The following is a 26,869-nucleotide window of genomic DNA, read 5'->3' as shown; positions in this document are numbered from 1 at the left end:
TAGGACCATTAGCATATTTTCAGTTGGGGAAATAAGACTCAGTAAGTGAAGAACTGGTATTCCAGGGCACTGCTGAGTGGCGAGGCTGGGATCTAACTGGCGGGCTGGTTCTGAGCCCCTTTCAGTGACATGCCATGACTGTTGGTCACAGCTCTCCTGCTTTTTCTGGGACTTGTAGCCACACCGTCATGCCCATTCTAGTGTCCACACACTGATCTGTTATCTACAGAGCCCTATGTTGGGGATGGAAAGAGACAGGCATCATCTCTAAAGCTCAGCCTGAGCTGTGGGAGCCAGGAGGCTGCTATCGCCTGTTGCATGCTTCCAGCTACAGCTAAGAGACAGGTCCGGTTAAGGCTGACTAACCGCATCTTCTTCAGAACACCATCCCTTCACCTCCACCCCTAATTTAGTATTGGACAAAGTGACCTCCAGACCACTGCTCCCCATCTCCTGGGAGCAGGTAGAGTGCAGAAATCAGGAGCTGGAGAGAGTACTGCAGGTAGGGAGTATGCACACAGCAAACCTGAGTTCCATCCCCAGCACCACACATGGTCTCTTGGGCAACACAAGAAATTAAGCCCTGAGCATGGCCAGGTACTCCTGCCACCAAATCCAATAGGACAGAACACCTGGCGGGATGTTGCACCTGATTCCTAGCAAGCCTTTGCTGGACTGAGAAGTCTGAGTGGCCCTGAGCCAGGGTCCTTGGGAAACATGCATTTTAGAGGCCGAGTCCATTTTTTCCCCTCCATACCAGGTAAGAACATTGCATGCTCCCAACTAAAAGTTTTCTCCAACTAGATTCACCCAACCTTGTCTTTCCTGTCCCTTCATTAGCTCCAGCAAGCCTGTCTTTGCTAACCTCCATCAAACTTAGAAATCCACCTTGATCTTCTCGTAAGCACCCCCCAGCTCCATCTGAGATGTGACATGAGCTTTCAGTGCCTTAGTATATCCTACTTTTTTTTCCTTTTGGGTCACATCCAGTAATGCTCAGGGGTTACTCCTGGCTCTGCACTCAGGAATTACTCCTGGCAGTGCTGGGGGACCATATGGGATGCTGGGAACCAAACCCGGGTTAGCCTCATGCAAGGCAAACGCCCAACCCGCTGTGCCATCACTCCAGCTCCAAAATATCCCACTTTTATGCGCTATGTCCTAACTCACCCTGAGGAGGTGTGCTTTGAGTGAGACAAACAGATTCATTGGGGTTCCTTTGTGGGGGGAGGGGCAGTGTGGGCCATACCCAGCGGTACTCTGAGGCTACTGTAATCCTTTGAGCTATCCCTGGGCAAAAGCAGGAATTCCTCTCTGCTAACTAGCAGACAGCAGGATTCGTGCAACAGTTCAGGCTGTACTGAGCCACACCCTCCATAAAAACTAGCATATGGTATCACTTGGCATGCTTTTCTAGAATCTGCAGTTATGCCTGAGCTGCTCTCTTCCCAAGTGCACCCAGTACCTTCCAAAAGCAGCAATGACACATATCACCACTCCCCTGCCCCGAAGGAGAAGGACAATAATTCTAGGAAGCTGATACTTGGATGCTAAGGACAGATCCGAATCGGTCTACTGGCCCAATCTAAACATAGCTTTTTTACCCTTAATTCCTCAAGAGTCTAGAATACTCTGTACCCCAAAATCATCTCTGTCAAGTTACAAAGTCATTTACATAGCTAGGATCTTTCTGCTGTTTACTGAGCAAAAAAGGAGAACGGGGAATGGCTGAACATGGGGAAAGCTTAGAAAATAGTGTTGTCTGGCTAGTCTATCAAGCAAATCATTTCCAAAATGTACCGTGAGAAGGACCACTAAGTTAAGGCTACAATCCATCAACTGAGGAGCTACCAGGTTAAGAAAGCCAGAATACATTGCCCTGAAGGGCCAGAGGAATAGTACAGCAGGTAAGGCATTTTTGCCTTGCACACAGCTGACCCAGAGTTCAATCCCGGCATCCCATTAGGTCCCAAGCACTTCTAGGTACTGTGCAAAGCCAGGAGCAACACCTGAGCATCTCTGGGGTTTGCCCCACTCCTCCACCCCCTCCCCAAAACAATAACATTATCCCAGGGCCCAGAATGACAAGAAGGTGTATCCCTTGCAAGTACAAGGATGGTTCAGGCCTCTCCACACATATGCCTGGCTACTCTACAGATGGTTCCTCCTCATCCGTGTCTTCTTTCAATACTACCTTTCAAGTCTTAAATGTAGGAAGTCTATGGTAGAAAATGGTGTAAAATTCTGAAGATGATCCTTGAATACTACATGTTAAAGTTGCTGTTAGAACCTGCTACCACAATATTTGAAATCAGTTCACAGCAACGATTCTGACCATCAACGAGTATTTATTTTGGAAGTGCCTATGTTTTACACAGATAGTAACTTCCTTTCACTTATCAATCCTCCAAAAATCACAAATATTAAAACACACACACACACACACACACACAACCCAAAGCAACTCAACATATAAAACCTCCTATGTTTTAAGTCTTACATAAAAAAAATTTTATTTTTTCTTTTCAAAGTGGTGTTTCTCCTTTAAGAAAATACAGAAATTCAGTCTGTCTTTATGCTTACTACAGATTTCTACTCCTTCCTGAAGGGAAAAAAATGGCCAATGCTTCTGCTCCCTTTTAATAAATTCACTTCTCGATTATTACACATTATCATTCCTCACTTGACACCTTCTCAGAAACTTGATTGTTGGATGCAGTTCCCATTTGGCAAAAATTCAACATGGCTCTGCGTGGGCTGTCTAAGTGTCAGAAACAGCAGTGTGGATGCTCTGGTTTGGAGAGAGATGCGTACGTTCTCTGGAAGAACGAACGAGGGAGACCGAAGCAGGGTGTGCCAGAGTTAGGAAGCCTGACAGACACTACTTGGATTGGAATTCTGAGGCTGTCAGCCATCAAAGACTCAGTTTGGCTGGCCAGAAAGTTTGGCTGGGCACTGTGCACAACCACAGCCTGCTTCACCGCATTCCACAGGTACCAGAGCAGACATGCACAGGAGCAGAGAGGGCCACTGGCCAGGAGCAGTCAGCTGTGAATGTTCGTATGTGAGCACTTCTGTGGGGCACGGGAAATCATGCTGAGCATGGGGGAAGAGAAGGGGCATCTCGCTGAACTGAAACATACTTCTGTCCCTAACTCACCTGAGACCCCAGGGCTCCTTAGCACGATGACTGCAAGGCCAAAATGAAGTGTCTTGTTTGTGTTTTTTTCCTTTTTGGGTCACACCTGGCGACGCACAGGGGTCATTCCTGGCTCTGCACTCAGGAATTACTCCTAGCGGTGCTCAGGGGACCATATGGGATGCTGGGAATCGAACCTGGGTTGGCCTCATGCAAGGCAAACGCCCTATCCGCCATGCTATCGCTCCAGCCCCCCAAAATGAAGTTTTGAGTTATGTGTATTCTCAGTCATCTGGAAGCTGATTTGCTGGGGCCACCTCAGAAGGTCAGGGACCGGGGAAGCAGCAAATCTATCCAGAAGGGTACGCCTTAATGATCTTTACATCGTCCACTGGGCGGTCCTGGGAGTTTGTTTCCACCATTCCTACTCGATTCACCATTCCTATACCTTGGCACACTCGGCCAAAGATGGTGTGTTTGCCATCAAGCCACTGGGTGGGAGCTAGGGTCACAAAGAATTGGCTGCCATTGGTGTCAGGTCCTGCGTTGGCCATTGCGAGAATTCCAGCTCCTGGGAAGAAAAAGGAAGAGACAAGAGACAGCTGAAGGACCCCCCACAGCTGGAGTCTGGAGCTGCTTATACCACCCTACGAACAAAAAAAGCCAGACTTTGTCCTGTCCTCAATCATTAACTCTCTGACCCCCAAAGCTTGCATCCCTGTACCAGTCTGGGGGGACACTGGCCTGTCTTTCCAGTCTCTTTATGTTGACCCCCACTAGCTGCTAGATCCTGATCCCCATAACTCTCAACACCCAGTAGTTCTCCTGCTTCTTTGAAGAGACATTTTTATTCCCAGTTTAGACCATCAACACTCACAAGCACAGTCCAGGACACTCAGATCAGCACCCTGATGGCTGGGAACTGAGCGAGGCACTACTTTCTCTAATCTGCCAGGGCTCCTGGAGGCGCCTCAGCTGGGCAGCCGCATGGCACCATGCCATGGTGTCAGGTACTCATCCTGGATCGCAGCCAGCATGGGAAGCTTTTCAGATCCACTCTCCCCTCTTCCCTCCAAGTCCAGCCACATGACAGACTTACCTGTGAATTTCAAATCCGGATGAAGCTCGTCTTCAAACTGCTTACCATAGATGGACGCACCACCTCGACCTGCCAGATCAGAATAAAAACCCATCAGCTACCCCATATTCTACCTCACAGCAGGAACTACACCCAAGGTCAAAGCACTTCTTTGGTGCATGGAAAGGAAAAAGCAGTGAGCACACCTAGACCCCTGCTAGGGATATTGCAACCATAGAGCCAGGCAGCAGAGTCAAACACTGACTGTGGCACATTCAAATCACTGGTTTCATTCAGGTACGACGTTTCTTTTCAATAAAACGAGTGCTTTCCCCCTGCTTATTAAAGTAATGCAGCCTGATTGTCAAAAGCATATTAAAAAAGAATATTAGCAAAAGAATATTAAGGTCCCCTGTAATCTAACTACCACTCACAGTGTGATGAGGGTTTTTAAATGAGTATTCAAGACAGGCGTGGCCCCCAAGTCCTAGCCCTCTGCCCACTGCAGACTTGCCAGGCAATCAGCACTCTCCTGCTGGGTTCAGGTCTGCCACCTCAAATAGGTCAGAGATGGACAAGAATCGAAACTCACTTGCTGTTCTTAACCCAGATGAATAAAAATGAAATTTACCAGATCCATGAAAACGTGCTTGGAAAGAAGAAGGACCCTGAGAGGTGACAATATGACAGAGAGGACTCACTCAGCAGGCAGAGAGCACTGGGCAGAGGAAAGCTAGGAGCTGGAAAGCAGGAAGAGCCATGGCATGGGAAGACCTGCCCAAAACATCCCCACCTGCTACTGATCTGTCAACAAAAGAGGAGTGCTGTACAGGCACACGGGGTTTATTTCTAGCGCAAGGTGGGAAGTTAGTGTTATAGATGGGTTTCAAAGGAAAATGAAAGGGCTAAGAAAGAACCAACTCTCCTGCAATTCATTTTTTTTTTTTTAATTTTTATTTTTGTATTGAATCACCATGAAAAAAGTCACAAAGCTTTCAGGTTCAAGTCTCAGTCACTCAATGATCCGATCCCCATCCCTTCACCAGTGCACATGTTCCACCACCAAGAACCCCAGTATACCCCTCCTCCCACCCTCCCCACCTGTGTGGCTAATGGTCTTCACTTTATTTTCTCTATACTTTGAATACATTCAATATTTCAACAGAAAACTATTATTATTATTATTTATAATTCCCCCCAAAAAATTTGATTAAACCTGCTGAAAAGGTATCATTTGATAATTTGTTTTCCATTGCTGAGAATGAAGAATATATGACAACAGTGGCCGCAAGGTTTTGGATTTCTGATATTTTAGCTCAGTTCATGTCACTGCAAGGTCATACCTCTAGGTAGTGGTCGCTACATGGGTGCCGCCGCCACCCTCTCTGAAAGGAAAGGTCGAGAGAGAAAAACCTTTCCCCTCCCAGGGCGGCATGGGGTTGTAGCTCAGTTCACAGTCCAGATTCATTTCTATAAGAAGCCGCTGGGTGCCAAAAGTGGTTAGTAGCCCCCTAGGATCATAGTCTTTAAGGAGCAGAGGAGCTGTTTCGTGTGCGGCTTTTCCGGATCTCGTCTGGGCGGAGAGCGTGCCGGTAACACCTCCTACAATTCTTTTAAGTACTTTTTTTTTTTTTTTGGGGGGGGGCACCCTTAGCAATGCTCAGGGCTCACTCCTAGAGGTACTCAGGATGCCAAGTTCGAACCTGGGCCAGCCATGTGCAAGGTAAGTACCGTACCCGCTGCTGTACTATTGCTCTAGACCTTCCTCCTAATAAATTCTGTTGGGGACTGGCCTTGGTAGCCCCTGCTTGCTTGGAATGAGCAGGGGGAAAACTAGGCGTGTGGGAGTGCCATGCCCTGGTGGCTGACCCTGTAAATGGGGCCGAAGGGAAGGCTGCACCCGATTTTGTTTTGGACAGGCAGTAGCCACATTCTCATTCCTGAGAGAGTTCAAGGAACTCCCGGCATATGCAGTTGCAAGACAGAATAACAGATAATGTAGCTCACTTAACTTGTAACCCTTGGCTTTCCCACGAAGTGTTCACTACATGCTATAAAAGAAAATGAGCTTCGGAATAAAGTCGCTGTATGTTTTAGACAGTCCTCCCCACCCCGTCTTCAGCTCTCATTCCCTCTCACCAGCCGAAGTTCAAGTTGGCTGTGCAGGATGAAGCACAATTCTTTTTTTTTTAACTTTTTGGGTCACACCCAATGATGCTTAAGGGTTACTCCTGGCTCATGAACTCAGGAATTACTCCTGGCGGTGCTCGAGGGATCATATGGGATGCTGGGAATGGAACCCGGGTCAGCTGCAAACAAGGCAAATGCCCTACCTGCTGTACTATCACTCCAGTCCCTCCTATTAATTATTTAGTCAATTATAAGCCCTGTTGAACTCCTATTTCTCCAGGTTGACCAGTCATGACAAACAGCCTGGAACAAAGTGAACATGGATACATCTGCTTCTCTGCTTGTCTGGCAGCCAGAAATCAGCCCAGATGGCGCTCACCTTCCCAGGCTACAGTGAAAAGAGCATGGTTAAAGCACCATGTTCACCCCTGGAGGCCCCTGGGCCCAGCCCAGGTGTTTCCATGGGCTTTTCCAAGAGTTAAAGCCCATGGTGAAGTCTTAGCTTTACCTTTTAGGAAACACCACCACAGGGAGCCTGTCAAGGTCCCACTATTCTCACACAAAAAGAAATGGGGTGAACAGACTGAAGGAAACCTCCCACCTGCCTACCTATGCTTCTGAAAATTTACTCAACTACCAGATAAAAATTCCAACTGGCTAGTTATATCCAAACAGCAATTATGTAACCAAAACGTTCCCTCTAATGACAGACACAGTTCAAAAAATATTTTGCATCACTCCTGGCAATGCTCAGGGGACCATATGGGATGCTGAGAATCGAACCCCGGTCAGCCACGTGCAAGGCAAACACCCTACCTGCTGTGCTATGGCTCCAGCCCCAACATAGACACAGTTCTTGCCAGGTGAGGAGAGGTGTCAGTGGAATGGGCTAGTGCTACAGCGGAGAGGAAAGAGCTGTGGGGACAGGCTGAGTGAGTGAGCTGAGCTGAGGAGCCTGAGTGACAGCACAGCAAGGAGGGTGTCTGCCTTGACTGCCCAGAACACACGTTCAACCCTCAGCATCCCGTACAGTCAGTCCCCCAAGCCTTCTAGGAGTAATTTCTGAATGCAGAGCCAGGAGTAACACCTGAGTGTAACCCCAAAAGTACCCCCCTCTTGCCCAAAAAAGCTGAGTTGAGGATGCAGGTCATAAGTGTATGGGCCCACAGTAAGCTCAGGGCAGCCAGAAGGAAAGGCCTAGAACCTGCCTAGAATCTTGATGCTTCTGCCCTCTTCTCTCCAAAAACGGAACTGAAACCTACCCCCTAAGTGGCAGCACAGACAGGAAAGAGCTATGGGATGGGTCCATCGGGAGTCAAGAGTTAAAGCCCTAAGATTCAGAAGGCAAAGAAGAAAGAACAGATTGAGTCCCACTACTCCAACTAGTTTGGGCTACCACAGCCCCACTGACTCTTCATAGCTTAGTTCAACTCAGTAGTGTCATGTCAGAAAGACGAATGGTTCCCATCCAGACACTCCTCTGGACATGCAGGGTGGGGGGAGATGGCCAGGGGGCCAGGGGTGATGAAAGGGTTCTCCAGTACACAACGGGCTACACAGATGTCAGTGACGACAAAAACCAACCAACCACTTGGAAGTTTTGCAGCCAAAAATTAACTTCAACCTCTCAAAAGTTCTTTTTGTTGTTGTTGTTTTTGTCTTTGCTTTTTGGGCCACACCTGGCAGTGCTCAGAGGACCATATGGGATGCTGGGAATTGAACCCGGGTCGGCCGTGTGCAAGGCAAATGCCCTACCCACTGTACTATTTTTTTTTTTTTTTTTTTGCTTTTTGGGTCACACCCAGCGATGCTCAGGGGTTACTCCTGGCTTTGCACTCAGGAATTACTCCTGGCAGTGCTTGGGGGACCATATGGGATGCCGGGGATCGAAACCGGGTCGCCCGTGTGCAAGGCAAACGCCCTACCCGCTGTGCTATTGCTCCGGCCCCTACCCACTGTACTATTGCTCCAGCCCCTCAAAAGTTCTTTTACTTTACAGACCTGTGTTTTAAATAATTTATTCAAAGTATTAAATATTTCAGACATTTGAAAGATACAAAGAATAATGACAGCTTTTCTTGTGTCCCTTGGCCCCCACCCAATATAAAGTATGACAAATCTAGTCCAAGACCACAAGCACATATAAAGCCATCTTCCCCACCGCCCCCAACACCCTACGCTCTCAAGAGTAACAAACGCTTTGAGGAACCAAGCATTTAGCCCTTTTCAGGCAATCTCTTTTCTGACCAAAGCTTGCCATTTTCCTTTTAACTACTTCTGTAAGCCTCAGAAAGTCTATAGTTTTTATTTTCTATTTTTTTTCCCATTTGGTTTTGGGCCATACCTATACCTATTGTGCTCAGGCTGGCTCTGAGCTAACTCCTCGTTCTGGTGGGGCTCAGGAACTACATGAGGTGCTGGGGATAAAACTCAGAATGGCCACATACGAGGCAAGCGCCTTAGCTGTTGTACTATTACTCCAGTCCCTTGTTACTCACTTTATTTTATTTGGTTTATCTGCTTATCACAGTGCTGGGGATTGAACCCAGAGCCTTAAACATGTGAGACATGTGTTCTACCACTGAACTGTAATCCTAGCCAACAAACATAAAAATTTTGGTTTTTTGGACCATACCCAGTTGTGTGTAGGACTTAATCCTGGCTGTGTTCAGGAATTGCTCCTGCTGGGGCTCAGGTGGACCATATGGGGTGCCAGGGATTGAACCCCGGTTAGCCATGTGCAAGGCAAGTGCCCTACCCATTGTGCTATCACTCTGGCCCAATTTCAGTTTCTTAAAACAAAATCCCACTTTTTCTTATCCCCAACACTCCACTGATGTCTCCTCTCCTCTTTCCTTCCCAGCACTGACAAACTGGCCTTAGGGACCAAGGAGATGTCTCAATGGGATGGACAAAAGCTTTGACTGAGGGAGAGGCCTCTGGACGCCATACAAAAGACAATGAAGAAGGAGTGGTGGTACCTAGCATGTGGCACAGCACACTCGCTGGATTCAGCCTGATACTACACATACATACACACTAAAGAGCTATACTACCACTGTGTCATGGAATTGTTAGAAGAATTACAAATGCGGAAACATACAAAAGTCAGAGGGAGTGTGACAGGAGACAAAGACAGAATCACTAGCCCCTTTACCTACAGTAACCCAAGAACTGGCGGTGGCCCCATTTTGGGAGTCTGTCTGTCTGGGCTTATTCCAGTCCCTCTGCTCTCAGTCCCCAGCCACTGGCAGTTCTGAGTTCTGTGCTCTTTATGAATTATCTTGCTTATTTCACTGAGAAAACAGCAGAAGAGAGCTTTCACAAGATCCTACCACCAAATCCACTTTCTCTCTCCCCATGTACTTTCCTTTGCTACCAATGTTCTGCGACAATTTCACTACCACATACCTAATCCCATTCACGTTTCCTTCCATGGCAGTGAGAGCCAGCTGCCATGACCACTATTCCAGGGCAGGCAAGGACAACATCAAGGGTTTTCTCTCAGCAGCAGTTACCAAATCTGGGTCCCAGTACCTGGGGCAGGACCTGTGAAAGTGATCAGTCTTTAAAGAGCACAGAAACTTCTGTCCCACCCCTCCATCCCACTCCTTCCATGCCCAGCAGGGCTCAGGGCTTACTCCTAGGTGCTCAGGGAATCGTATGTGGTACCAGGGTTGGCCATGTGTGAGGCAAGAGATAGTTCCCACTGCACTATCTCTCAGGTCTGTATCAGTTTTTCCTTCTAATGGATATTTCCAATCAGCTTGAAAACATGTTATTAAGGGGACAGAGACAAAGCATAGCGCTTGCCTTGCATGTGGCTGACTCAGGTTCCAACTCTAATGTGCCATGTGGTTCCCAAGCCCCACTACGAGGCATTCCTAAGTGCAGAGCCAGGAGTAAGTCCTGAGCACTGCCAGGTGTAGCCCCCAAACAAGCAAAAAAACATGTTATGATACTTTCCATCTTAAAACTTAAAAAACAAAAACTTTGCCTTAAAAATCTCCCCCTACTTCTTCCTCTGCATTCTTCACAGAAAAATTCCAAAAAGTTCTCAATAGGTGGGGTAACAGTCCAGTGGGTAGGGCACTTTGCTTAGCACATGGCCAAGCTGGGTTCAACACCCTGCACTGCATATGGTCCCCCATAAGCAGCACCAGTGTGACGCTACCCCCCTCCATACATATATAAAAAAGACAAAAAGCTCCTGATGCTTGGTGTATCCGCTTCCTCTCCTGTCACTTAAAAACTCTCCTTTCAGACTTTCTGACCTCATCATACCACTGGAACTGTCAAGTGTTAGTGACTTTCCTGTCACTATTTCAATTGTCAATTCTCAGATCTCACTTGGTTTCTAAGCAGCGGCTAACAGTTGGTGTCACCCTTCTTGAAGCGAGGTCTGTTTGGTTTCCATGACTACATCCTCCTGGTGCTCCTCCCACCTTATCTGTGCTCTTTTCCACCCCCTTCCTTGGCAGGTGTCAGGCCTGCACAGCTGAGCTGTGTGAGGACTTCCCCTTCTTTCTTGCTTCCGTGTACATGTGCCACCACAATAAATCTCTTCACTGCTGTTTTGGCATCTGCTCCCCAAAGGACCGGAAACAAAACAACTGCTTTCACTCCAATTAAACGCCAACAAGTGTTTTTTAGATCTCTCCTCTCTTTTATTTGGGAGGGTGGGGTGTCAGAGATGGTGGGGTGGCGGTGCTCAAGGCTTACTCCTGGCTCTGCACTCAGGGATCACTCCTAACCAACCCAGAGAACCATATGGGGTGCCAGGGATTGAACCCAGATCAGCAAGCGCCCTCCCCACTGTACTAGCTCTCCAGTCCCCTAATAAGTCTAACTTTACTAGGACAAGGGCCAGCTGATCTCTGGGCTTCCCCCAGCCCTGCCTCCCCTTTCCACAGGGGCCTACTCTCCAGGAAAAAGCCAGGGGATTCTTTTACATCATCATTCATATCAAGCCACATAGCCACTCAAAATCCTCCAGGGGCATTTCATCCTACTTAAGGCAAAACCCAAAGTATCCACCCTGGCGCGTAAGACTCTCCATCATCTGGTGCTGTTTGTGTACCCTAGTCAGCTCCTGTCCCTGCCACTACAGTGACACTTGTCTCCGTACTGCTGCCTGCAGAGTACACTCTGCTCCAACCTCTGAAAGCTGCTGTCTCACGGCTCACTACATTTCCTTCAGAGCCCGCTGAAATGAGCCTCACCTCACTGTCCACAACAGCAGCATCCTCACTCTGGCTTTCAACTCAGGGCTTCTTTGCCCCCTAAGGACACCAGAGAAAATGTGTGCAGGTATTTTTGGCTGTCACAACTGGGAGGTTCTACTGCTATCCAGTGGGCAGAGTCAGGAACACAGCTCAACAGCCTAGAAGAGCAACCTCAACAAAGAATTACTCAGTCCCAAATGTCAACAGTGCCAAAGCTGAAAATCCCTTATACCACATACATCTTTTGTCCCCTGGATCATATGTCAGGATCTGTTGATACATCATCTACTAGTATGTCTTCTGCTAGAATGAGACCCCACGCAGCTTTTCTTCTCTCTTCTTTTTCTTTTTTGTTTTTGGGCCATACTTGGTGGTGTTATTCCTAGCTTATTCCTAGCTATGTGCAAGGCAAAGGTCCTACCCGCTGTACTATCTCTCTGGTCCTCTGTTCTCTCTCTGGGACCACTCCTGGCAGTGCTTGGGAAAACAAGTAAGTGGTGCTTTGCGCCCATATCGTCTGTGTGCAAAGCACGCACTCCAGTCTTTTGAACTATCTCCCTAATTTTTATTTTTAATGGTGTGGGATCAGACTTAGAGCCTTACATATGCAAGACAAGTTCTCTACCAGAGTCATCCCCCAGCTGACCATGAGGCCTTCTTATTCACAACTGTATCCTAAATAATGTCTAGATCATGGTAGGAGTACAACAGTTACATGTTAAGTGAATTAGAAACGGAAGTAAACCACGGATACACCATTTGGGGGCCACACCCAACAGTGCTCAGGATTTACTCCTGGTTTGCTTGGGGGAACATATAATGGTCCCAGGGATCAAGCCCCATTGTCCATGAGCAAGGAAAGAGCCCTACCCTCTGTACTACGCTCCAGCCCCCAGACTTCTCTGAATTTCTATTTTCTTCCAGCCTGTGCAAACCATGGTACAAACATCAGCTTATTTACTACTCACTACAATGCCCCAAAGTGCACAGAACCACACTTCCATTTACCAATAAGCCTCAGCCAGTTACAACATTTAATAAACGTCTGCGTGAGTAAGATTCAATCCCAAACCTGCCAAACTCCACAATCTACATTACCCTGTTATACACCACAGCTGGGTAAAATCTCACATACTTTTCTTACATCAGACTCAAGAGTCCCAGATGATGCTAGATGTAATCTGAGCTCCTGTCTGGAGTCTCCAGGGATGAGCCCCATCTCATGCTGAAGGTATCACCTACTACTGGGCACTCTACCCCAAATTGCTCCTTCGCTGGCCCCGAAACATACAGTTCAGGAGCCTTACATCCTGGGCCAGAGATAGTACAGTGGGTAAGGCACTTGCCTTGCACACTGCTGACCTGGGTTCATGTCTAGATCCCTGAACCCCTGAACCATGCCAGGAGTGATTCCTGAGTGCAGAGCCATGAGTAACCCCTGAACCAAACAAAACAAAAACTCAGAAATCACACCCATCTATCCGGGGCATGCCAAAATGGCTGCGTGTGTCACAAGAAACGTCTCAATCCTGAGACCAATGTCCAGGTGGTGGACTCTCCACAACAGTCCTCAGGCCTTTGGCAAGCATCCTGTCTTTTTCCTCAACTGAAACGACCCCCTTCCTCTAACATCTAAGAGTTGAACTTCCCCATTTCCTTCAGGGCCCACTTCAAATATGCCTCTTCCCATTTGCATTTTTTTATCTTAATATGAAATAATTCCACTCAACACCATATACATGATCCATAAAACATGTATATTTTTTTTGGCTTTTTGGATCACACCTGGTGATACACAGGGGTTACTCCTGGCTCTGCACTCAGAAATTACTCCTGGCAGTGCTCAGGGGACCATATGGGATGCTGGAATAGAACCCGGGTTGGCCGCGTGCAAGGCAAACGCCCTACCTGCTGTGCTATCACTCCAGCCCCATCTGTGTATTTCTTATTATTTTCTAGTTTTACCCTATAAGATCTTATTATTACGTATTAATATTTTCTAGCTGTATCTTATAATGAACAACTTGTTTTCCTGGCGGGGTAAGGTGGTCTGCCAAGGAGGTCTGCTGTGGCTCCTAACATATACTAGTGTTCATAGTAGTCTTAGCAGTGCACGGGGGGCTGGAGCGATAGCACAGTGGGTAGGGCGTTTGCCTTGCACTTGGCCGACCTGGGTTCGATTCCCAGCATCCCATATGGTCCCCTGAGCACCGCCAGGAGTAATTCCTGAGTGCATGAGCCAGGAGTAACCCCTGTGCATTGCCAGGTGTGACCCAAAAAGAAAAAGAAAAAAAAAAAAAAAGCAGTGCACGGAATACCCAGCAGATTCTCAGCTAATATGCATCAGATGAATAAAATTAACTATGAGCTTCAGTAAGTCCAACTGTAGGTGTTCCTGGGGCTGCCATGAGAAGTGATGAAGCAGAGTGCTGTGCAGCGTAATCAGCATGCAATTAATCACCGCAATCACAGTGAGCTTGAGAGGCTAAATGCAGAGTGGGAAGACCTGCAGGAAGAGCTGAGAGGATGCCACGCCTCAGAGGGGGGAGAGGAAGTTAGTAGAAACTGATAAAGGCATTCAGAGGGCTAATAAAAGAGCCAGCGTAGAACAATTACAAGAGAAATTTAAAAGAAAAATGTCAAAATTAAACAGGGGTGGCCAGAAATGGTCCAAGGGAAAGGCTTGCATGCAGCCAACCCTGTTTTGATTCTCAGCACCTGATTTAGTTCAAGCAACACCTGCAGCCATGGACCTCCCCAAGCACCACCAGGGATGACCTAGAGCACCACCAGGGTGATACCTGTGACCCCGGTATTACAGGGCCTGGCAGAACTGAGACCTGGGGCTCTAGCATGTACCACTTAGCACTGCTTGGGAAGTTCCCCCACCAATACAATCAAGCAGAAGGCAAGATTATGGGGGTTAAGGAACATGTCTAGCATGTTTGGCCCCCAAAGCATCACCAGGGACAGTCCTGGAGGCCTCCAAGCACTGCTAGGTTGGTCCAGGTCATCCCTGGCACTGCAACGTCCAACTTCTCATACTGTACTACACATCCAATTGGTCAATAATTTCCAGGAGGTGTGGGCACCCCCCTGCCCCAAGTTTATAAAAAAATAAAATAAAATAAAATAAAATGAAGCAGGAAGTCAAAGAGTATTTGAACGGAGGGAACACAGAATGGAGAGGTCTGGATAGAGTGATTTGAGTTGTCAGGTTATTGTGGGGAGGGTGTTTCCAGAGAGGGAAGCACGATGTGCTATCAACTTGCTGAAGTGGCCAAGAGGCCACAGGCTGCTCATCTAAGATGTTCAGCAAACGTCACCTAACCAGTTTGCGGTTCACTAGAGGGACTCAGTACACCGAACTCCCTCTGCTTCCCACCACAGACCCTCCAGCGGGCTCTCAATCCCTGACTTCAGACTAGATGCAATTATTTGGAAATCTTTCCAGTAATTCAGTTTTATTTAACTTACATCATTGGATGTGTGACATTGTGAAGGATGTGTACCCATTTAACTTGAGAAATACAGAGGAGTTCTGGCATAAGCAAGATGTATGAGTTACCACTGATTCTTTTTTTGGGGGTGTTGGGGAGAGTGGGGAGGAGGGTTGTGCCACACCCAGCAGTGCTCAGGGCTAACTCCTGATCTACACTCAGAGATCACTCCTGAGGACCATATGCAGTGCCAGGGACCTGCAAATTGAACCCAGGTGAGCTGATACAAGTAAAGTGCCCCACTCCTGTATTATCTCTCTGGGCCAACTACTGACTCTGTCCACTACACATAAACTCCCTCAGCTCCACTGCTCCTGTGAACTAAAGGTTTTATTTTGTATAACAGAGTATATTAGGATACTTTCAGTAAAGAATGGGGTCAGGCAGGATTAGACTCCCCCACAGTACCAAATAAAGTAAAAACTTACACACACACACACACACACACACACACACACACACACACACAGAGTGGGGCCAGAGAGATAGTACAAAGGTCAAGGTGCTTGCCTAGTATACTGCTAAAGCTGTGGCCTTGATTCAAATCCTGGCACTGAATAAAACCAACCCTGCAAGCACTGCCAGGTGTGGCCTATAAGTATAGAGCCAGGAGTGTGGCCCCTGAGCACTACCATAGGTGCCTCCAATCTCCCCCATTCCACCACCCACCTAATATACAAAATTCACCAGTAGGCCAGAATTAAACATAGCAGGTAAGGCACTTGCCTTTCAAGCAACTGGCCCAGGTTTAATCTCTGACACCACACACGGTCCCCCAGCCACACCAGGAGCTAAGATCCCTAAACTAAGAGCCAGGAGTAAGCCCTGAGCATAGCAAGGTGTGGTCACAAAACAAAACAGAACAAATGAGAACGAAGTTCACCAGCATAAACCAATAAGAAAAAGAAAACAAAGTAATGTCCCAAATTCTGAAAATAGGCAATCAAGGACTGGAGAGAGTCCAGTGTGTAGGACACTTGCCTGTGCCCAAACCAGGCTCAATCCCTGGCACCCCACTAGGAGTGATCCCTGAGGGCTGAGTCAAGAAAAGGCTCTGAGCACAAACAGATTTAGCCCCAAGACAAAAAAGGGTGAGGGGAGGTGAAGGAGAGAGGCTAGAGTACATGGCTTAGGCGTGTGGTGGGACAGACCATCAAGCACCAGCCACTGGGGGGGGGGGGGGGAGGTGAGGAGGCAAACAGGCCACGAAAGGGTTCAGAATACGTGACCCAAAAATATGGTACCCTGACACAGTATTTCATAGTTAAGGTATACTGAGAAACGGTAGGGAAGAAAGGACTTTCTGGCTTTCTCCTGAAGCAATCACAGACCCTCATGTGAGAGGTGTCCTCGCTGTGCCTGGAGAAAGAACACCAATACCCCCCAGATAGAGGGTACCAAGCAGAATCCGAAGACATGAGCCTTGCTGGGTTTTACCTGATTTACTACATTTAGCTCATCTCACACCCCTTTCTTTCATCCTATCAGAAGTGACATACACTGAAAATATACCACAACAAACGAAGGAAAGAAAAGAAAGGTTGGAGGATAAAGATCTTAAACCTTCATCTGGGGACCTGGAATGTAGCACAAAATCCTGAAGCATGTATTTTACATGATGGAGACCGAGACTTGATTAATTCCTGACACCACAAAGTCCCCTACTCAAGGCCAGGGGAGATCCCCACACACTGTGCCACTAGTGTCCCCTGAACACTGCCCAGTGTGGCTCTCAATCCATGAAACACTTCAGAATGAAAGCCAGGGATACAGCTCAGCAACTGAGCACTGACCATGTGTGCATGAAGTCCTGGGTTCTATTCCTGATATCATAAAAACAAACAACCCAGTCCGGGAAAAGCCATAATCCAACAAAGAACCTCTTCATGGCTGTCTATAGGTAAATAGAAATAAGAATCCAATAAAACAAGAGCTTAGAAACAGTATCTCAACAGAACAAGGTGAAAAGAATGCAGAACTACAGAAACACTGTAAACCAAATATTATCAATATACTGTTAATAAATTACAGTAGAGACATGACTAAAAATTGAAAAAGGCAGAGTATAGTCAGACTATTTCAGTGTAGAAAAAAAATGGAAAAGTACTTCACAGACTCAAAATAAATGTGCTAGATATGAAAGGCAAAGGTGATGAAACAAAGAATAACTCATTTCCTGAAATAGAAAACCCGTAACAGAAAATATTCAAAAATTCAAATAAAATATTTTCCCTGAGGGGTCTGAGAGAACAGGATTGTTAAAACACTTGCCTTGCAGGTGGATGACCCCTGCCTACAGGGTCCCCAACACTGCAAGGAGTGATTCCTGAGCACTGCCAAGTGTAGCCCAATGTCCCCCCAAAATGAAACATTTTCCCTGAGGACTGTAAGAGACAGCTCAAAGAGCTGGATTCAAGCATGCATGCTCCAGGCCCCATAGTTCAATCCCTAACACCTCATGACCCTGAACACTACCAGGTCTAACACTACCACATCTACCAGATGTGGCCTGAGTCCCCAAGCCCTACAGGAGAGGCCCTGATGGGAGCCAGCAACACAGGCCAGAACAATGAACATCAGGCATGCACAGCTGGCTGGGAGTGGCCTACAGGCTGCCTGTGCACTGCCTGGCAGGCCCCTATTTGGGGCCTGAGGAACTATATGGGGTACAGGGATAAAATCCAGGTCAGCCACATCCAAGTCAAGCTATCTCTCGGGCGCCCTAGACAAAAATTTTCAGTTTTGGTTTTGGGCCACACCTGAGGCCTTATTCAAGGCTCTGAGCTCAGGAATCACACTCCTGGTGGTATTCAGGGGACCATATAGGATTCAGGGATCAAACCTGGGTTGGCCACATACAAGGTAAGTGTCCCACCTTCTAGTATACTCTCTCTGGGGCCCTCTATGACTTAATTTTATATAATTTTTCCCTGAAATAAAAAAGAAATCAATTTGGCCTCAATATTCTCCAAAGTCAAACTCAAAACCACAAGGCAACAAACCAGAATGATTTTGAAAGATCCAAGGAACGAGTGTGGCCTAAGAGTAGAATACCTAGTCATGAATTTTTCCATATATGAAGCCAATGGGTAGGAATTTTCAACCTTGACTTAATATTTTTTATTTGTTTTATTTTAGGGCCACATTCGGCAGTGCTCAGGAATCAATGCTCAATGCTCAGGGCTGGAGCGATAGCACAGCGGGTAGGGTGTCTGCCTTGCACACGGCTGACCTGGGTTTGATTCCTCTGTCCCTCTTGGAGACCCTGGCAAGCTACGGAGAGTATCTCGCCGGCCCGGCAGAGCCTGGTAAGCTACCCGTGGGGTATTCGATATGCCAAAAACAGTAACAAGTCTCACAATGGAGACATCACTGGTGCCTGCTGGAGCAAATCGATGAGCAACGGGACAACAATGCTACAGTGCAGTGCTTTATTTTAGGGCCACATTAGGCAGTGCTCAGGAATCACTCCTGGCGGGGCATGGGGCGCAGGGTGCTGGGGTTCAAACCCAGGTGGGCTGTGTACAAGGCAAATGTCTAACCTGCTGTACTATCTCTCTAGTCCCTATGACTGAATTTTAAAATATGACATCCTCGTGGTAGCTAACATTCAAGAGGAAATTCTGCCCATCAGCACTTGTGAATCAAGAAGGCTGGTGCTGAGCATCCTCCTCACCACAGCAGAGGGAGTCACAAGGGAAGAATGAAGAGTGGCTGTGAGAAGGAAAACCAAAACCATAAAAATTAAGGGGAGGGTTGTGGGCAGCAAGATAAAAATGAGGCTGGAGCGACAGTACAACGGGTAGGGTGCCTGCCATCAGGCAGCTGACCTGGACTCAACCCCCAGCATTCCATTGGTCCCCAGAGTCCACCAAGAGAGTCCCTGAGCGCAGAGCCAAGAGTAAGTCTTAAGCAGCCCTGGGTGTGCACTGCCTACAGCCCTTCCAAAAAAAAAAGTACATATATATGAATAGCACCTACCTGTGGTACTATCACTCTGACCCAACCTCTGGCCAACAGCAGTTAGGAATCTTTAGGAGGTATGCTTATGAGAAATGGTCATTTTCTACTTGCCTATATATTTTAAACTTTTTTTCTTTGGTTTTGGGCCATAACTAGTTGTGCTCAAGGCTTACTCCTGGCTCTGTGCTCAGGGATCACTCCTGGCATTGCTGGGGATCAAATCAGGGTTGGGCATATGCAAGGCAAGCACATTACCCCTGTACTATCTCTAGCCCCTTGCCTTTATTTCTGTGTTCGTATAACAAAAACAACAAAAAAGGAATACATTGGTCATAAAGGGTAAGACACTTGCCTAGCATTCATCAAACCCCAGTTCAATTCTCAGTCCTTCACACTGCCCCCACGCATGGGCTGTAGTGATTCCTGAGTGCAGAGCCAGCAGTAAGCCCCGAGCATTACCAGGTGTGGTCCAAAGACCGAAACTTCCCTCAGCCCTGAAAAGAAAAAGAAAAAGACAGAAAACAGTTTAAAGACAAAAGAACAGTTTATTTAAAGACAAAAGAGCAGGAGTGGGAATTAGCAGAGGGAAAATTAAGACTGAGAAGCAATTTGTGTCAAGGCCTGTCATTAAGCCCATCTAAATAATAACAACTCCGAAATTCACATCTTTAATTCCAAACCTTTCCTTGAACTCCAGACTCATGAAAGATCTGACAAAAATTTCAAACATAATGTGACTTGAAATCTAATCCTTGATTTCCCCCTCCCCCAGGACTATTATCTCAGCCTTTCCCATTTCACTAAAATCATGTTAAAAATCTTGATGTCAGGACCGGAATGACAGTACTTGCTTTGCGTGACTGGCATCACATATGGTCCCCAGAGCTTGCCAGGAGTGATCCCTGAGTATTGCTGGGTGTGGCACAAACAACACCCCCCACCACCAGAAGCCCCCCCCCCAGTCTACCTTGACCATCTTACTCACATGCTTATGGCCCCAATCCCATCTTGCCTAAATGACCCTCGGCCCCAGAGTATAGGGTGAAGGATAGAGAAGGAAAGAAATCAAGGAGGGAGCAAGAATTGGACAGGAGGCAATAGGGAGCAGGGGTCAAGGAGATACATGTACATTGGTGGAGTAAAGGAGTGGTATAGCTAAATATCCCAACCACCCTGAAAACATGAGATCCAAATATCAATAACTATGAGGCCCAGAGAGCGAGTACAGCAGGTAGGGTACTTACTTGCCTTGCATGTAAGACCCAGATTCGATCCCCGGCATCCCATATGGTCCCCCAAGCATTGCAAGAAGTGATTCCTGAGTGCAGAACCAGGAGGAAGCACTCAACACCAATGGGCATGACCCCAAAACAAAAACAAAAATAATTAAAAAACAAAAACATAACCTCGGGCCTAAGAGGTAATACAGTGGGTAAGGAGCTTACCTGGTTTTGATCCCTGGCAACACATATTGTCTCTGAACCTTCATCTAGAGTGATCCCTGAGCATAGAGCCAGGAGTAACACTGCAAAGTTTGGCCGCCAAAATAAATAAACATAACCTGAATCCAGTCACTTTTCATCACTTTCTCCACTATCAGCCTAGTTCAACAACATACTTCTAGACTAGATGACAAGTCCTCTAACTTGTTTTTTTTTTTTTGGTTTTTGGGTCATACCTGGCGATGCACAGGGGTTACTCCTGGCTCTGCACTCAGGAATTACTCCTGGCGGTGCTCAGGGGACCATATGGGATGCTGGGATTTGAACCCGGGTCGGCCGCGTGCAAGGCAAAAGCCCTACCCACTGTGCTATCACTCCAGCCCCTCTAACTTGTTCTTTGCTCTCATTTTTTAGGGGTTGGTGCTGGCTCTTGCACATATGCAATCATGCAGCTCCAGCCCTTCGAGTCGCCATCTCTCCAGCCCCCACTCACAATCTTAACCCCACATCTATTCCATAAACAGCAGCCACAGTGACCTTTTCAAGGACAGGTCAGGGAGCCGGGGAGATAGTACACTGGGTAAGGCACTTGCCTTCGTGTGACAAGCCAAGGTTCAATCCCCAGCAATGAATATGGTCCCCCAAGCATCACCAGGAGTGATCCCTGAGTAGAATCGGGAATAGCCCCAAAACAAAAAAATTAATAATAAAGCACAAGTCAGCTCACACCAGTCCTTTGTTTGAAACTATCTAAGGGTTCTGTCTTATTCAGAAGCAAACCCAAAGTCTCCACCATGCCCTACAGGTCATACATGACCTTTGATCGGGCCTTGGGCTTGCTCTTCCCAACAGTCAGTCCTAAGCTCCACAGCTGAATTTCATTATAAACTCACCCCAATAGCATCAGTGTGGACTTTTCTGACCTTTCTAACCTTTCTACGATCATACCCCCATATCCTTTTCCTGCTTTAATTACAGCAAAACATTATTATCTTTAATCACAGCTTTATCACCAGAGTTTAAAAGAATAACTGACAAAAGCATTTCCTTTAAAAAAAAAAAAAAACAAAAAACAAAAACCATTAACAGTGACGTCTTTACTTCTAATCATCAGACTATCCGAGGCACTGTAGTTCAGAAAAACACGAGTTGCTCTCAGTATGTAATACAGAGAAGTTATGAGAATCTCTATTGAAAGTCTATGAGTCAACCTCCAAGGACCCAAGCATTGTATTTGGACCCATAGCTGGGCCAAGTACAGCAAGTAAAGCCCACAACTCCCTAAATAGCCAGAGAGGACCCCAAAATAAGAAGTCAATTCCACATATGAAAAATTAGGGGGGCTGGAGCGATAGCACAGAGAGTAGGGCGTTTGCCTTGCATGCGGCCGACCCAGGTTCGAATCCCAGCACCCGTGTGGTCCCCTGAGCACCGCCAGGGGTGATTCCTGAGTGCATGAGCCAGGAGTGACCCCTGTGCATCGCCGGGTGTGACCCAAAAAGCAAAAAAAAAAAAAAAAAAAAAAAAAATTAGGGAGAAGGTTATGTACTAGAAAGGGCAGGACAGGGTCAGAACAATAGAACAGTGGGCAGGGCATTTGTCTTGCACATGACCAACTGGGTTCAATCCCTCTCATCCCAGATGGTCTCCAAGCACTTCCAGGAGTGACTTCCCAAGCACTTCCAGGAGTGATTTCCGAGTGCAGAGCTAGGAGTAGCCCCTGAACATCGGCAGGTGTGGCCCAATCACCAAAAGAAAAGAAAAAGAAAGGTCAAGACCATTTGTTTTTGTTTTTTGAGCATCACACCCAGCAGCGTTCAAGGAGCTACTCTCAGTGTGGTGCTAGGGGACCATGCCGTGTCAAGAATGGAAGCTTGGCCTTCCACAGGCAAAGCATGCTCACTAGCCATGTGAGTGATCTCCCTCACCCCAACGGGCCAACATTCTGAAACAGGGTCTCAGAATGGAGGAAACCAGTCTCTTGTTTATGGATGAGAGTTCTGGTCACCTTACGCCCTGCTGTTACCTCATCAGAGGTCAGACGTGAATGTTAGTTTAACTGTACCTGTCCCTGTTGGGTCACCTCCTTGGATCATGAAGTCTTTGATGATTCGGTGAAATTTGGTGCCATTGTAGTAACCCCGGCGAGCCAACTCTGCGAAGTTCTTGCAGGTCTTTGGCGCATGTTTCCAGTACAGCTCCAGCACAACGATCCCCATGCTGCAGGAGAGGACAGGAGCACCAGTCAAGCACCAGACACAGACAGGAGCCTACAGAACTGCTCAAGCGGCCATAAAATTATGATAAACATAAGAGGAAAGCAAGATAATGCAAGTAGCAAATACCGGTACATCCTCTGAGAAAAAAACAAGCCGGGGCTTTGGGTTTTTCGTTGTTGTGTTGTTGTTATTTTTATTTTGGGCCAAACTCAGCACGCTCAGGGGTTACTCCTGGCTCTGTGCTCAAGAATTACTCTTGGTGGGGCTCGAGGAACTACATGGGACGCCAGGGATCGAACCTGGGTAGACTGCACGTAAAGCAAGCACCCTACCAGCTGTACTATCTCTCCAGCCCTATGTCTGTTTTTTTTTGCTTTTTTAACAATGTTTGCATTTGGGGGGTCACGGACCAAGCTCAAAGAATTGAGTGTACACTTTGCATAATGGTGGCCTTGCGTGATCCCCCAAGCACCTCCTTTGAGATATAAATGCACCCCTCCAAAAGTGTTAGTTATCTTTCGGTTCTGGGCCACACCTGGCTTTGGTAGGGGCTCTTTCTTGGCTCTGTGCTCAGGGATCACTCCTGGCAGACTTAGAGAACCTCATGGTGTACGAGAATCAAATCTGGATCAACCATTTGCAAGGCAAGCATCCCTCCCTCTGTGCTAAGGGGTGGGGAAAGGGAGTGGGAAACTAAAGACACTGACGATAGGAGTACTAGTGCTGGAACACTGAATACCTGGAACAACTGTATTGTGAACAACTTTGTAAATCACAGTGTTTAAATAAAGTTTCATACAAAAATTTTTTTAAGGGATGATGGGGCTGGAGTATACAGTGAGTGGGTAGGGAGCCGTGCACATGGCCAAGCTGGGTTCAATCTCCAGCATCCTAATATGCCCCTTGAGCACCGCCAGAAAAACTCCTCAGTGCAGAGTCAGGAGTAACCCCTGAGCATTACCAGGGGTGGCTCCAAAACAAAACAAAAGAACAGGAAATGATATACCCTAACAACCCCAAAACACAATGCAGAAAAGGCATTTGCACGCCTAATGTTCATTGCTGCACTATTCACAATAGCCAAAATCTGGAAAGCAACCCAAGTGTTCAAGAGTAGAGGAGTAGATAAAGAAGTTATGGTACATCAGTCTACACAACTGACTACTACTACAGCTGCTGGGGGAAAAAATGAAGTCATGAAATTTGCTGATACATGGATGGTCATGGAGAGTATCAGACACAGAATGATCTCACTTTGCAAGACGTAAAGAAAATAGTAGGGGCTGAAGTGATACTACATCGGGCTGGGCCTTGCACGTGGCCAACCTGAGTTTGATCCCTGCATCCCATTTTGTCCTCTGAGCACAGCCAGGAGTAATCCCAGAGCATCCCGAGGTGTGACCCAAAAAGGAAAAAGAAAAACAAAACAATAAACAAAGATAACAAAGACTATGAAGACTGGTCCTTAGTAGGAAACTTGCCACAAAGGGGGTAGGGTGGTTACAACAGAGAAGGGACTATTGTATCACAACAAAAACTGGATACTGAAATAAGTAAAGTGATATATCCAACACCGTTTCAGTAACAGTATTGCAAACCACAGTGTCTAAAAGGATTTAAAAAAAAAAAAAAGGAGTGTCTGGAGGGGAACTGGGACATTGTTTTGGGGTATTTCTTTTCTTTTTTTTTAACTTTTTGGTCTGGAGTGATAGCACAGCGGTAGGCCTTTCACATGACCGACCCGTGTTTGATTCCTCCGCCCCTCTCAGAGAGCCCGGCAAGCTACCCATGGCATATTGGATATGCCAAAAACAGTAACAATAAGTCTCACAATGAGAGACGTTACTGGTGCCCGCTGGAACAATTGATGAGCAACGGGATGACAGTGATAGTGACTTTTTTTTTCCTTTTTGGGTCACACCCGGCAATGCACAGGGGTTACCTCCTGGCGGTGCTCAGGGGACCATATGGGATGCTGGGAATCAAACCCGGTCAGCCACGTACGTGCAAGGCAAACGCCCTACCCGCTGTGCTATTGCTCCAGCCCCGACAGTGACTTTTTGGTTGGGTCACACCCAGCATGCTCAGGGGCCATATGAGATGGCTGGTTGGCCGCATGCGAGGCAAATGTCCTCCCGGTGTATTATCGCTGGAGCCTGGAATTGGGAACAGTGGTGGAGGGAAGTGGTCACTGGTGAAGGGAAAGGTGGCCCAACACAGTACACATGCAATTCAATCAAGAACAACTTTGCAAATTTGTATCTTACAATGACTAAAATATATATAAAACATCTTACTATGGGGAGGCCAGAGAAATAGTTTCAGGGGCGAAGGCGCTTGCCTTGCATGCAGCCAACCATGGTTGATCCCTGGCACCACATAAGGTCCCCCAGGACTGATTCCTGAGCACGGAGCCTGGAGTAGGATTGTAGCACTGCTGGGTGTGGCCCAAATTCCCGCCCCCTACACCCCCAAATAACCCATACTACGGAAAAGCTGTTATTGTAGTGAAGCAAGATCGCTTTTACTGAATGAAATTTACTCAGACGCGAGGGGAGAGAGGCGAGAACACGTGCTTCTGCAGAGGGAAAGGCAGGCGGGAAGCCGAGCAGTGCCCAGGCTGGAGCGGCCTGCAACATCGCAGCAAGACGCACAGCGCGACCCCGGCCTCCGTTTCTGGGAACACAGGGGACACTGTACCACGTACACGGAGCAAGGCGCGAGGCCGGGGAGAGGGGCTCTTCCTCCTCCCACGGGCGCCCACGCGGACTGTGCGTCTATTCTTACAGCAAAGAAAGTCAACGGTGAGTCCAGGGCTCAGAGCAGGGCTCCGCCACACCGCGAGGCGGGCTCGCACGGCTTCCTGCCCCGGGCTGGCCCCAACCCGCGGGCGGCCCGAGCACCGGGCGCTGAGCAGCGCGAACCCAAGCACCGCCGGCGCGGCCGCGACAAGAAGGCGGGAACGTCTGGGGACGCGACTCCCGGGCGCGCGGTGCGGAGCCCGGCTTCATCGCGCACAGAGCACCGGCCCAGTCTGGACGGAACCGCGGGAACCCAGGGCCAGGCGGGGCGGCAGAAGCCCGATGGCGGGCCGCGACGGTCATTGCTGGGGCCGGCCGCGGGCTCTGCTCGGCGAGGGTCGCCGCGTGCGCGCGGCCGCCGTCAGGCCTGCCGCGCCGACTCCCCTTACCTGGTCTCCAGGTACACGTTGGGCGGCTGCCAGGAGTCGGGGGGGATGGCCGCCATAGGGAAGCCTGAGGAGTCCCGTCTCTCAGCAAACGCTACTTCCGGCGTCGGGCGCCGGGGTCCCGCCCCGCCGCGCACACTTCCGGTCCCCGCCGGTTTCGGCCTCCGGGATCTGGGTCTTGGGACCAGGGAGAGCGAGGCCCGCCTCCGGAGCCGGGAAGCGGGGGTGGCGGTAGGAGACGCCTGGCCGAGGACGGAGGAACCGCGCGCTACCTCGAGGTCCCGCCGCGCGGCTACTTCCGCGCCAACGGTGTGATTGGCTTGTTGAGCGGTGGGAGGCGGGAACAGCCAGCGACGGGGCACGCCGATTGGAGTTTTGTCCTGGCGATCAATGCTGAGGGCAGCCACCGGAAGGGGCGGGAGAAAGGGTGCGAATCGCAGTTCCCGCCCCTGCTAGGAGCTGGCTGTGCAGTTCCTGGCTTCTGCCTTTCAGCTCCCGCGCCTAACAGACCTGTAAATAGATGGAAGTAACTCACTCCCACTTTCCTGGAGAAATTGAGTCGGACAGTTTTTGTACATAGCCACGCAATACTCCAAAGGGAGAGTCTGCAGGGTGGTGGGAGCATAGCGGACAGGAATAGGCCGGGAAGAAATGGAGTGAGGGGCCAAGGAGATAGATGGAACAAGTCGTCCTACACTCCTTGAGCACTGTTAAGGGGACCCGCCTACCCCCCAAAAGTGTGAACAGAACAGACCGGAGAATGAAGATTAGGCAAGAGCGATTGGGATAAACGGTCCCTCCAGGTTGTTAGGAGGTTTTGCTCATGAAAGAGAAACGACGTAGGGGGCATTTGGGGGAAGGACAATTGAAAAAAAGGGTAAATAAATGTATATTGTCTTTTCTTTTTTTGCGAACCATTCAATAACGAAGACTAAAGTGAATGGATGCTAACCATTAAGATAAGCACTTTAACATGCATGTGCTTG

General features: G+C 48.1%; 1 protein-coding gene across 1 annotated transcript; it reads right to left on the bottom strand.

Moving 5' to 3' along the window:
* Positions 1 to 1,680: 1,680 nt before the first annotated feature.
* Positions 1,681 to 26,179, bottom strand: PPIL1 (peptidylprolyl isomerase like 1). Its single transcript, XM_004612989.2, has 4 exons — positions 25,887 to 26,179; positions 22,543 to 22,697; positions 4,239 to 4,307; positions 1,681 to 3,710 (listed from the first exon to the last, which is right to left on the bottom strand). The coding sequence occupies exons 1-4, from the start codon at positions 25,940 to 25,942 to the stop codon at positions 3,490 to 3,492; spliced, it is 501 nt and encodes a 166-aa protein (XP_004613046.1). The 5' UTR covers positions 25,943 to 26,179; the 3' UTR covers positions 1,681 to 3,489.
* Positions 26,180 to 26,869: the final 690 nt, after the last annotated feature.

Source organism: Sorex araneus, chromosome 7 (assembly GCF_027595985.1).
Source record: "Sorex araneus isolate mSorAra2 chromosome 7, mSorAra2.pri, whole genome shotgun sequence".
NCBI classification, from domain to species: domain Eukaryota; kingdom Metazoa; phylum Chordata; class Mammalia; order Eulipotyphla; family Soricidae; genus Sorex; species Sorex araneus.
Note: the sequence above shows the minus strand (reverse complement) of the source record. Positions and strands in the feature narration are given on the sequence as shown.

Excerpts from the sequence above, each read along its gene's own strand:
- PPIL1 (XM_004612989.2), bottom strand. The coding sequence starts at position 25,942 with ATGGCGGCCATCCCCCCCGACTCCTGGCAGCCGCCCAACGTGTACCTG. Across the intron at positions 22,698-25,886 it reads AACGTGTACCTGGAGACCAG|CATGGGGATCGTTGTGCTGG; the intron begins GTAAGGGGAGTC and ends CCTCTCCTGCAG. Across the intron at positions 3,711-4,238 it reads TCCGGATTTGAAATTCACAG|GAGCTGGAATTCTCGCAATG; the intron begins GTAAGTCTGTCA and ends TTTTCTTCCCAG.